General features: G+C 41.6%; 1 protein-coding gene across 2 annotated transcripts in view; it reads left to right on the top strand.

Moving 5' to 3' along the window:
* Positions 1–13,194, top strand: part of LOC109934590 (DNA topoisomerase 1) — a 78,320-nt gene that overhangs the window by 32,269 nt on the left and 32,857 nt on the right. For both annotated transcript variants that reach the window (XM_020533314.2, XM_048608247.1), the window contains one exon: positions 2,671–2,759. In XM_020533314.2, the coding sequence (XP_020388903.1) occupies positions 2,671–2,759 (89 nt within the window). The remainder of the gene's footprint in view (positions 1–2,670; positions 2,760–13,194) is intronic.

Below are 13,194 nucleotides of genomic sequence, written 5' to 3'. Positions count from 1 at the left end.
TGGTTGGAAATTTAACATGAATGTTTGTTTGATTTTTTTTTTTGAATGGTTAGGGAAAATCAACTAGTGAAGCATATTGCCATGCAGTCAGCTTGGTTTGGTTAAGTTACCAACTGAGAGATGCTGAATTCAAGCTTTGTTCCATGACTTGAGCACTAAATTGAGTTTGATTTTCAATGGTCTCCGTATTGCACAGGAATTCCTACTTTCTAAGGAATTGTCTATTGACCTCTGTATTCATGTTCAGTGGCATTGATCAGAATAAGAATACCTGATTGTTAGGTGTTTCATTCAACTACTCTTGAGTATTCACCAAAGTCATTACTGGTTGTGGAGACCTCTGCACAGAATGATGCAACACAGGAAACCTATTTGGCCTTTCATGCATGTACAACCTTTTTCTTGTCTCCTCCCCTGCTTTTCCTGGAATCCTTAAATTCCTGTATTTATCCAATTCTATTATCCAAGTTTTTTTGTTGTTGAATTTCTTTGCCACCATTTCTTTCAGTGCATTCCACATGTTTTTTGGGGTAGCTTTTCCTTTCCTGTCATATCTGGTTCTTCTTTGTTACTTCCCTTTTTATACGTACCTGCTTTAATATGAATAGGAAGGATTCAGAGGGATGTGGGCCAAATCCTGGCAAATAGGACTAGGCCAAATTGGGATATCTGGTCGGCACAGACTAGTTGGACCAAAGGGTATGACTCTTTGCCTCCCATCTTTCAAGTGTGGTTTATTCTTATTCCAAGTATCATCTAGCAAAACTAATTAATTCTGCTCGAGCAAACAATTCCATTTTCTCACCACTAATGCCATGCCTGTAAATCCGTTCTTCCTCCTCCTCCTCACACCACCTCACCCCCAAATTGCATCCCTTCAAAGGACTGTTGTTCAGAACTGATTAGTGCTAAGTACTGCTGTATATTTGTCAACTTTCTCTATAATCTCCATTTTTGCTTTTGCTGTGATGTAGGCAGAATCCTTTTCCCAGTGAAGACCAGCATTCCCTCTACTTATCATTTTTTCCTTCTGCATGGACCTCGCAAAAGTAAATACTGTGACCAGTATCAGTAAATGGAACGTTGAGGCAGCTGTGCGCACGCAGTCTCAAGTGAATAGTGGGGAAGACTGGTGCAAAGGATTCATTAGTAACTTTACCCCATGTCATCTTCCACCACCAGAGGGCATTCTTTTGATATCGAACAGGGTCGTGACTAATGCTCTGTCACCTACTAATCTAAGTCTGTCTTCTCTTCGCACCACTACCCCTACCCCCAACCCCCCAAAACTGTTGAGACTCCAATAAATGCAAAATACTACAGGTGCTTGAAATTTGAAATAAAAATTAAAGTGCTGGAGAAACAGTGGTTCACACTGCTGCCTCAACGCCAGGGACCTGTGTTTGATTCCACCCTTGGGCGACTGTCTATGTGGGTTTCCTCCGGGTGTTCTGGTTTCCTCCCACAGTCCAAAGATGTGCAGACTAGGTGGATTGGCCATGCTAAATTGCCTATAGTGTTCAGGGATGTGTAGATTTAGGTGGGTTATAGGGGGATGGGTCTGGGTTGGTGTGGACTTGTTGGGCCAAAGGGTCTGTTTCCACGCTGTAGGGATTCTATGAAAACAACCACAAAAGAGCCATATCAGATTCCGCATTAACTCTCTCTCTGTCCACAGATACTGAGACCAACTAGTCATTTCTAGTCTGATATGACTCTTCATAATTGGTGCTGGTGATATGTTGCACATCATTCCTTAGAACCATGTCCTTTTGGTGCTTCCTTCCTCATTACTTCGTTAGAAATTGATTGCTCAAAGAGGTCTTCTGAATGCATTTTCAGCAATTCCTTCTACTTTTGCTTAATACAGTTTGAGTGTATATTTGGAAATAATTGAAGGACCCAATTATTGCTACCCTAAATTTCTTTCTGAAATTTGCCAGCAAATCTGCATCCCTTTTTCCTTTCTTCTATTGGTGATCTATAGTATTCTTCTAACACTACAATAGCTCCTCTGTGTCGTTAATTAATTCTAACCAAATTGATTTTGTCTTTGCTTAAGTACATCATTCTTATCCTATGCCCAGACAGTATCTGAGCAACTCCTCCCTTCTTTCCACCCACACTCCCCCCTTACTGTTTCCTTATTTTCCTGATACTTTTTGTAACTAGAAATGTGGAATGTTCATTTTTGTTTTAACAACATCTTTTGTCATAGTACCATCATTCAACGTGTGTATTTGTGCCTGCAGTTCACTGACATTTATTACTAATTTGGTGTGTATGCACATTCACTGTTAAACACCTTTTTACAAGCTTACCCCTCTCTGATCCCTACAAAGCTGAACTAATCTTCATTGCAATGAAAAAGCAAATAGCATTATCCCTAGCAACAGCTTCTGTAATTCAAATAATCCATTGTAAGTTAAAAGGTTGTCATTGTCAGAATCTCAATGAAGCACTACATTTGACACTTTAGTATGTCATGTAATAAGTGGCTGTGGCTCCCCCACCTCGGGTACTGAAGTTTCCACTGTGCTGGTGTGGGGTGGGCTGCTTATCATAAGACACAGTTGTAGATGTTGGAACTTTATGATTCTGCAGATATATTAACAGTAGGTTTCTGGGTGTCTTATGCAATAACAGAATTGCTTCTATTTTTCTTGGTAGGACATGAAGAACAAAAAGTCAAAAGATAAAGTGGAAAGTTCTGGACAGGGAAAGAAGAAGAAGAAAGAGGAGGAGGACAAATGGAAATGGTGAGGTTACCTAGAATACTTTGTTTCCTCGTGTTGTTGTATCCCCTTTTTTTAGCCTCATCGCCCCTTACTCAAACACAGATGAATGACTACTAACTCCAGTATTTTCTATAACTGGATGCTTGCTGGGGAAATTCTAGAACGACTTGGGAGAAAAATTACATTGCTGTTCATTAATAGTAATTTAATATAATCAGTGATTCTGTGCCAAACCTATTTTCCTTCCTTATTGCTGGAAATCATCTCTGCTTCAGCCAGTCATTTGTAGCTGTTGTGGTGTGCGTAGTTATTGGAAAAATGTTTTCATTTTGCCCTTGTTTTTAAAAATCTCTAGTATGAGAAGAAAGGAGTCCAAAGCTAGCCATTAATTCAGTATTGAAACTTGTTATTGTTCATGTTGTGTAAAGTTCATGTATTCCAATTAGAATAAACTTTTTTAGCTTTAGGAATTAAATAGCATAAATTAATTGAAATCATTTACATTAAGTTGCAATCATGTTGCCTTTAAGAAGGTAACAGTTAGAAAAGTAGGGTCCAAAACAGCAGTTGTCTTGGAGAGTTGAGATGTGGTATCTACACTATCTGAAACAATGACAGTCTGGAGAGTGTTTTTGTTTTTGTTTTTGTTTTTGTTGCTAAAGTTAAATCAGTTAATCAGCATTCAGTGAATGCTGAAAGACTGTGAAACCCGTTATTGCAAATGAGGGATACTAAACCCAAACATTGGGTTAATGATTGCTCACTATGTTGTCATTTGGAGATGGGTTGAGGTTAAAAGGGTAGTGTGGCTTCAATTTGTTTTCTCTAGGCAATGCAATGCTGCTGTTTGCAATCTTCAGGCCAGTAAAGCTCAGAAGATGCCCTGGGGAATGGTGGCACCGTGCTATGCGAATAATATTTGGGCTAAAGAGACATGTGACATGTTAGATTATTGAGTGCAGCTGGAAATGGGATGGAGGTAGTCCACAATAGTGTTTGCTTGATGCAAATGAGAAAGATTGGAGCTTAGAAAAATTTCAATGGAAGCTTGGTGAAGCAAGCTGTTCGAAAACTGAAATTTTAATGGTGTCTGGATGCTAGATGCTACCTCAGGAGCCCTGGCTTGGTAGAAGATAGAACTACCAAAATGTGAACAGTGGATGAGGCAGTCTGAATTGGAGTGGTTTTGAGTTTCCAAGGTTGGATCTTCGGTGAGGAATTGGAATCCTTTGCAAAGGAGACCATTTTTAATTAGATTTGGTTACCTCCACTGCCACTAATGTCTGGTTGGGATCAGTTCAGACTGCATCATCCACTTAAACTGCAGTCTTTGGGAGTGATGCACGACCACTGTTTCAGTTAACTTGTATGTTTACTTTACAACTTGGGCACCCTCGTTCAGGATTAATGTATGTTTTATGTAAATGCTTTAGAATCTTATAACTTGCCATGTTTGTTTACAAGCGGGTAATCATAAAAAACTCATAGTAAGAGCTGCTGATGCTGGAGTCAGAAGTGTGGAGCTGGAGGAGAACAGCAGGTCAGGCAGCATCAGAGGAGCAGGAAAGTTGACGTTTCATGTCAGGACCCTTCTTCAGAAAGGGGGGAGGGGGAAGGGAGCTCAAAGAGAGAGAGGGTCTGGGGAAGGTAGGTGGGGTGGTGATAGATGAGGGCAGGTAGGGAGTGGTGGGGATTGGTTGGTGAGGTGGGAGGGGCAGACCAGTGGGAGAGAAGATGCACAGGTTGTGTCAGGTCAAGGAGGTGGGGGTGAGAGGGAGGGTTGGTCATGGGATGAGGCCAGGGGGTGGGGAGATTTTAAAACTGGTAGAATCCACATTTAAGCCATTGGATTGTAGGCTCCCAAGGTGGAATATGAGGTGCTGCTCCTGCAGTTTCTGGGTGGTGTCATTGTGACACTGGAGGAGGCCAAGGCTGGACATGTTGCAGTGGGAGCAGTGGGGGTGTGGTTGAAATGGTTTGCGACTGGAACGTGTTCTCGTTTGTCGCGAACAGAGCGCAGGCGCTCTACAGAGCGGTCTCCGAGCCTCCGCTTGGTCTCACCGATGTAGTGGAGACCACATCGGGAGCAGCAGATACAATAGATCACGTTGATGGATGTGCAGGTGAACCTCTATCTAATGTGGAAGGTTTGCTAGGTGCCTTGGATGGCGGTGAGGGAGGAGGTGTAGGGGCAGGTGTCACACTTCCTGCGGTTGCCGGGGGTGGTGGGATTAGTGGGGAGTGTGGAGCGGATGAGGGAGTCGCAGAGAGCGCGGTGCCTACAGAAGGTAGGTAGGGGTGGGCAGGGAAATAGATCTTTAGTTGTGCAGTTGGATTGCAGGTGGCAGAAGTGGTGGAGAATGATACGTTGAATACAGAGGTTAGTGGGGTGATATGCGAGGACAAGGGGGATTCTGTCTTTCTTTTTAATTGCGGGGAGGGGATGTTGGGGTAGTGGGGTGGGAAACGCAAGTGATGCGGTCGAGAGCGTTTTCGACCACCAAAGGTGGGGCAAGTTGCGGTCCTTGAAATAGGAGGACATCTGGGATGTTCGAGAGTGGAACGCCCCATCTTGGGCACGGGCACAGGCGTGGCGGAGGAATTGGGAGTAGGGAATCACCTTCTCGCAGGAAGGTGGGTGAGAGGAGGTGTTATCTAGGTAGCTTGGGAGTTGGTGGGGCTTGAAATAGATGTCAGTTTTGAGGCAGTCACCAGAGATGGAGACAGAGGTGTCCAGTAAGGAGAGGGAGGTATCAGAGATGGTCCAGATGAATTTGAGATTGGTGTGAAAGATGTTAGTAAAGTTGATGAACTGTTCAAGCTCCTCGTGGGAGCATGAGGCAGCACTGATACAGTCGTCGATGTGGTGGGGAATAGTGCCAGTGTAGCTGTGGAAGAGGGATTGTTCCACGTATCCTGCAAAGAGGCAGGCATGGCTTGGGCCCATGCGGGTTCCCATGACCAGCCCCTTAGTCTGTAGAAAGTGGGAGGAGTTGAAGGAGATGTTAAGGGCAGGGATGAGTTTGGTTAAGCGGTTGAGGGTGTCGGTGGAGGGGGACTGGTTGGGCCTGTGTTTTGTTCAAGTTTGTTTTTGGCATTTCAGTTCAACCCTGGAATTCTGCTATTTTCTTGATTCTTCTTGGAATTCTGTTCTTCAAAAGAATTATGGCCCATTGAGCAAATTGCAATAAAGGTCTGGTGTGTCCAATTTATTCTCATAATTGGGATCAGTATGTTATCCTTCAAATTCTGGAGTAATAGGAACCAGTTCACAAATAGTGAAGTTTTCCTGGGATGCAATAGTGATCAGGGCTTCTTTAGTTTCTGGGTTGGTGGTAAGAATTTTTCACTTGTCTTCCATGCAGTTTAACCACCTATCAGCCCTGATCCAATGTTTTATTTATTCTGTAAACTTGAAAGTGCATCTTAAATTGCACCAAGAACTGCTAACCGATCCCTGTCTATTTTGGTCATTCTTTAAATTCATTGGATGTGGGTGTCACTGGCCTGGCAACATTTATTGCGCAGAGGGTAGTTTAGAGTCAGCCACACTGTGGGTCTGGAATTACATGTAGGCAGACCTTTTATAGGGAAACAAGGTAAGGACATTACTGAAGCAGTTGGATTTTGTTCATAATAATGGACACTGTGTGGTCATAGTAGAATTCAACTCTTAATTCCAGATTTCATGGCAAGATTCAAACCTGGGTCGACTAAGACATTACTTGGGTCTCTGAAATAACAGTCTAGCAACAATACCACTAGGCAATCACATTGCCTAATTGTCTTTTAATAGTTTGACATACATCCAAGTTCTGAATTCATACATCCCTCACCTGCTGGTCATGGCTGTGCTTTTATTTTTTTGCTTCTCGGTCTGAAACTTTGGAACCAATGCCCTAAAGCCCCACAGGAGGAGGAGTGTGGATCTTGCAGCTGCTCCCTGGGTTTGCAGGCTTAATGATTTATTATAGTCTTTTAAATTATTATAGTCATTATAGTTTAGTAATAAGATTTTTTTCCACTTTTTTTGTTTTATTAACATTCAAGAAAAACCAAGCACATAAACAGTTTTTTAAAAGGTCTACAGTGAACAGTTGAGGTTTTTTATTCTTAATTCTGAAATTAAAGTCTATCTTAGAAGGTTTTTTACATTGCAAAGGTTTTTTGAAAAAACCCAAACACTTTCCTCTCAGTAAAGGGTTGTGTTTTTGTTCCGGAGAGTCCTACACATGGTCGGCTCTGGAGAACATTTCTTTTTCTTCGAGGAATTTATTGAAGAGGGATTGTCTTTATTCGGTTAGTCAGCTAACTGGTTAATTTTATTTAATTTTTGTTAGAAAATATATCCAACTACTTTTATTATTTTCTGTAGGTAAATGAAAGGCAGTTTATTTTTTTATATAAGGCATTATTGAAACATCCTTTTTGTTTTAGGTTTAAAGTTTATTAAGGGCACATATATGGTACAGAGTGAGATGGCTGGTAGATTTAGATTTAGATTTAGAAAAGTTTATTACTGAGCAGGATCAGTCAATAGTTGGGTGACTGTCAGGAAAAGTAAGAAGGTAGTTCAGCCACTGAAGAATTTTGTTCCTCTATCAAATAGATATTCAGTTTTTGGAACAGTTGAAGGGAATAATCTCTCTGAGGAAAATGGAAGGGCCAGTCAGTTATTGGACACTTGAAACCATACTTATTGTTCGACAAGATTTAATAGAATTACTATTATAGGGGCATAGACAGGCAATTCTGTGGCAGTGAGCATAAATTTAGGATGGTTTGTTGCTTTCCTGGTGCTAGGATTAAGGATGTTTCCAAACGTTTCAAGCTTTATTGTTAAAGGTGAGATTGCAAAGCCAGAAATACCTGTTGACCGGAATGGCCTTTTTTATTTTAGGGAAGAGACTAGAGCAGTGCAGAATGAATTTAAAGAGGTTAAGCAGAAGATTAAAAAGTTGAACCTTGAAGGTAGTAATTTCTGGATTACTCCCAATGACAAAGTCAAAACGAGGGAAGAAACAAAAGTTTAAACGAGATAAATCAATGGCTGAAGAGCTGTTGCATTTTTCAGGGATTCAGGTTTTTGGACAATTGGAATGTATTTTGGAATAGAAAAGATTTTTTTCAAAAAAGGATATGTCTAACCTAAACTGAAAAGGGACCAATATCTTAGCAGGGAGATTTGCTCATTCTATTAAGAGAGACTTTATACTGATAAAATTCCTCCACTCGCCTTCTCTAAGTAGCAATGGAAATGGAAGGATTGATGGGTAGGTTCTGATTGTGAGGAGAGCATGTTAATTGAAAAAGATGAGAGAGAGTATGTAGTAACTCTGAAGAGCTAAATTGCAGTTATTTCAATGCAAGGGGCCTTGCATGATGAGGCTGATGAACTGAAAGCATGTTTAAGAACATGGGATTGGGATGTCACAGCTATTGCAGAAACTTGGCTGAGATGGACAAGACTGGCAGCTTAATGTTTTGGGTCTTTAGATGCTATAGGAAAGGAGGCAAGAAAGTGGGGGGAGGAGTGGTGTTTTCTGATTTAACTGATATTTAATTTTGAAATTACTGCTGTAACTAGGGAAGATATTTCTGAAAAATTGTCCAGTGCAAAAATACTGGTAGAGGTTACAAATAAGGAAGAAAAGATCACTTTTTGGAATTGTACTACCTGGTGGTAAGAGAGAAATTGAATAACAAATATGTAGGGAGATCTCTTGCATATGTAAGCATTATAAGGCTGTAATAATGGGGGATTTTAATATTCCAGACATTGACTGGGACTACCATTGTATTAAAGGTTTGGTTCGTGAAGAACTTGACAAATGTGCTCAAGAAAATTTTCTTTATCAACATGTGGATGCTCCTATTGGAGAAGGAGCAAAACTGGACCACCTGGACAATAAGAAAGGGCAGGTGACTGAAGTAAAAGTAGGAGAACACTTTGGGTCTAGCAATCAATAATTCTATTAGTTCCAAATTGGTTATGGAAAAGGATAAGCCTTCCATAAAAGTTAGTTTTTAATTGGAGTAAGGCAAATTTTAATGGTACGAGATATGAAATTCAAAAGTTGATTGGAGTAGACTGGTTGAAGGTAAAAAGATGTCAGACAAATGGGGGGGGGTATTCAAGAGTTTGAGTAGAGTTCAGAGGCATTTTATTCCTGTTGGAGTGAAGGATAAAGCTGGTAAGATTAAAGAACAGTGGATGAATCAAGATAGACGTTCTGGTCAAAAATTTTTTTAAAAATCTCTTTTTAGACATAGACAACTAGGTTCAATTGAATCTGTTAAGCATGCCCCTACACTCTTTATTGATTGAGAGAAGTCAGGAAGTCAAAGAGGGAATATGAGATAGCATTGGCAGGTAAAGTTGAGGATAATCCAAAGAGATTCTACAAATACACTAAGAGCAAGAGGGTAACTAGAGAGAGGGTTGAGCCTCCTAAAGATCAAGAAGGTCGTCTTTGTTGAACTCCAGAAGATGGGAGAGATACTAAACGAGTATCTTGCATCAGTTTTTACTGTGGAGAAAGAAATGGAGTCTAGAGAATGCAGAGAAATAAACTTTGGTGTTTTAAAAACAGTTCACATTAAAGAAGGGGAGGTTCGGGGGGGTCTTACAGAACAATAAAGGTGGATAAATCTCTGGGACCTGATCTAATGTATCCCACAATGTTGTGAGAAGTAAGGGAGGAAATTGAGACCCTTGCAGAAATATTTGTATCTATAACTTTGGGTGAGGAGCCTGATGACTGGAAGGTGGCTAATGTTGTACCTTTGATTTAAGAAAGGTTGTAAGGAGAAAACTGGGAATTTTAGACCTGTGAGTCGTCTGACTTTGGTTGTGGATAAATTGTTGGAGGTGATTATAAAAATAGGATTTATGGACATTTAGAGAGGCAGAAATTGACTAAGGCTAGTCAGCATGGTTTTGTGCGAGGAAAATTGTCTTTCTCAAACTTGATTGAGTTTTTTGAGGATGTTGCCAAAAAGATTGGCAGAGCAGTAGGTGTTGTATATTTGGCTCTTAGTAAAGCCTTTGACAAGGTTCTGCATGGTAGACTAACTAGTAAAGTTACGTCACATGGGATTCAGTGTGAGCTTGCCAATTGGATACATAATTGGCTTAACTGCAGGAGACTGTGGAGGGTTGCTTTTCAGACTGGAGGCCTGTGACCAGCGGTGTTCCACAGGGATTGGTTCTGGGTTATGTCATTTCTCTAAACAATTGGATGAGAATATAGAAAGCATGGTTAATAAGTTTGTGGATGGCACCAAAATTGGTGGCATTGTAGACAGTGAATCAGGTTTTCTAAGATTACAGAGATCTTGATCAAATGGGTCAATGGACTGAAAAATGGCAGATGGAGTTCAATCTGGATAAATGCAAGGTATGGCATTTTGGTGCAACAAACAAGGGTAGGGTTTATACAATTAATAGTAGGGCCTTGGGTAGTGTTGTAGAACAAAAGGAGCTGGGGTGCAGGTACATAATTCTTTTAAAGTTTGTCTCACATAGACAGGGTGGTTAAAAAGGTGTTTGGCACACTTTCCTTCATTGTTCAGTCCTTTGGAGTATAGGAGTTGGGACGTTATGTTGAGGTTGTACAGGACATTGGGGAGGCCTCTTCTGGAATACTGTGGCCAGTTGTGGTCGCCCAGTTATAGGAAGGATATTACCAAGCTGGAGAGGGTTCAGAAGAGACTTGCCAGGATGATGCTAGGTATAGAAGGTTTGAGTTATAAAGGAAGGCTGGATTGGCTGGGACATTTTTCATTGGAGCGTAGGCGGTTGAGAGGTGACCTTTTTAGAAGTTTATTAAATAGTGCGAGATAAAGGTAGAGCTACTAGTAGTTGTCTTTTGCCTAGGATGGGGGATTTCAAGACTAAGGGGACACATTTTTAAGGTGAGAGGAAAAAGATTTAAAGACATGAGGCAATTATTTTACACAGGGTTGTTTGTGAGTGGAATGAACTTCCTGAGGAAGTGGTGGATGCGGGTACAATTAGTGTTTAAAAGACATTTGGAAGGATACATGAATAGAAAAGGTTTGGAGGGATATAAGCCATGCGCAGGCAGCTGGGACTATTTTTAGTTTGGGATTATGTTTGGCAAGGACTAGTTTGACAGAAGGATCTGTGTCTGTGCTGTATGACTCTGACTCTCCATTTGGTTGGCTTTTATCTCCTTTCTGAGCAGCTGAAGAAGTTGCTCAGTGGAAGTCTTGAAGGTGACTCCATACTGTCGTCTCCAGGGAAATTGGGAATGGGCAATAAAGAGTGCCCATGTCAACAGATGAGGGAGTCCTGGAGAGAGCAGTGCCTACAGAAGGCAGATAGGGGTGGGGAGGGAAATATTTCTTCTGGTTGTGCAGTCTGATTGTAGGTGGCAGAAGTGGTGGAGAATGATACAATGAATACAGAGGTTTTAGGGGTGATATGTGAGGACAAGGAGGATTCTGCCTTTGTTTTTGTTGGGGGGAGGGGATGTGAGAGCACAGATGCGAGAAATGCAAGAGATGCCGTTAAGAGCGTTTTTGACCACTGAAGGGTGGGGTGTGTTGCGGTCCTTCCAGAGGAATTGGGAAGTGTCGAAACTGACATCTATTTCAAGCTACCTAGGCTATACCACCTCTCTCCCACCTTCACACAAGAATGTGATCCCCTCCTCCGAATTCCTCTGCAACCGTTCCTAAGATGGGGCGTTCTACTCCTGAACATCCCAGATTTCGTCTTATTTCAAGGACAACGCATTCCTCCACAACCACTCTTCCTCAACCCCCCCCTGCCAAAAAAAAAGCTGCTGCTGCCTTCTACCACTCCCTGGATAACATGTCCATCCTGGGCATCCTTCAGTGTCACAATGACACCACCTGCAAACTGGAGGAGCAGCACCTCATATATTCCACCTCGGGAGTCTGCAGCCCAATGGCCTAAATATGGATTTTACCGGTTTCAAAATCTCCCCAACCCCCAGCCTCATCCCATAACCAACCCTCCCTCTCATCCCGCCTCCTTGACCTAACACAACCTGTATATCTTCTCTCCCACCTGTCAGCACCTTGCACCTCACTGACCAATTCCCCACCACTCCATACCTGCCCTCACCTTATCACCATCCCACCTACCTTCCCCAGCCCCCTGTCTCTCTTTATTTCTGAGTTCCCTTCCCCCTCCTCATTCCTGAAGAAAGGTCCCGACCCAAAACGTCAACTTTCCTGCTCCTCTGCTGCCTGTTCTGCTGTGTCCCTCCAGCTCCACATTTATAAAGGCTTACCTTGTCTTACTCGCAGTTTAGATGCCCTTATTTAAGGAAAGATATTATTTCATTGAGTGTAGTTCAAAGAAGGCTCACTAGGATGGTCCCCAATATGGAGGGATTATCTTGAAGGTTAAACAGGTTGTGACTCTACTGACTGGAGTTTAGAAGAATGAGAGGTGTTCTCATTGAGACACAGAGGATTCTTGACAGGGTAACTTCTGAGAGGATGTTTCCACTCATGGAAGAGTCGAGGACCAGAATCAATAATTTCAGAATAAAGGGGTGCCAAGTTAAAACTGAGATGAAGAGGATTTTCTTCTGAGGCTTAAGAGTCTTAGGAATGCTTCCTACAGAGAGCTATGCTGACAGTCCTTTTTGTATAATTAAAGCTGAGAAATTCTGAGGAATTGAGGTTTATGGGGAAAGGGGTGGAAAGTGGATGGGAAGAGTGTCTGGTCAGTTATGATCTTATTGAATGGCAGAGTAGGCTCGCAGTGCTGAATGGCCTATTCCTGTTTCCATTTCTCATAGTCTGTCTTAATTCCAGCTGTGTGGCATCAGATTATGGTGGTCTTATGTACCCACTGCTATTACATTGATTATTTCTTGAACTTCACTTTGATTTCACCTGGATAAAAGGGTATTCTTTTGAATTTTGAATTCTTGTACAGTGGTTTCAGTTGGCTTTCTGCCACTACCCCTTTTGACAGACACTCATCAAGCGTACACAGATATGCTCAACAGATGCATTAGAGTTTTTCTCCTCCAAGCTCTCTTAAGATCATTATTATTTTTATTATTTTTTTGGAGGCTGCAAATACAACATCATGACAGGACAACAAGCAGTCACCACATTAGAATCCTATAATTATGCAGCCCAGAAGGAGACGATTTGACTTATGCCTGTACTGGCCTCTTAGAGCTATCCAATTTAGCCCACAGTCCAGCCTTTCTCAGTAGCCCTGTTGTCACCTTAATTGATACAGTTGCATAAAATTCTTATTTTGTCATCTGTGTGGCTATTTTTATACACTTTTTCAATTTTTATGGAAAGCCAACTAAACTGTTGATCTGATGGCCCCTCCATCGGAATTATGGGTAGCTTTTATCCCTTCCCTTGAAAATTATTGAATTTCACCACCATTTCAGTCAGTGCATTTTAGGTCTTTTTTTCTTTTAAATTG

Source organism: Rhincodon typus, chromosome 19 (assembly GCF_021869965.1).
Source record: "Rhincodon typus isolate 14 chromosome 19, sRhiTyp1.1, whole genome shotgun sequence".
Lineage (NCBI taxonomy): Eukaryota > Metazoa > Chordata > Chondrichthyes > Orectolobiformes > Rhincodontidae > Rhincodon > Rhincodon typus.
The sequence above is the reverse complement of the archived record's forward strand: the minus strand, read 5'-3'. Positions and strand labels throughout refer to the sequence as shown.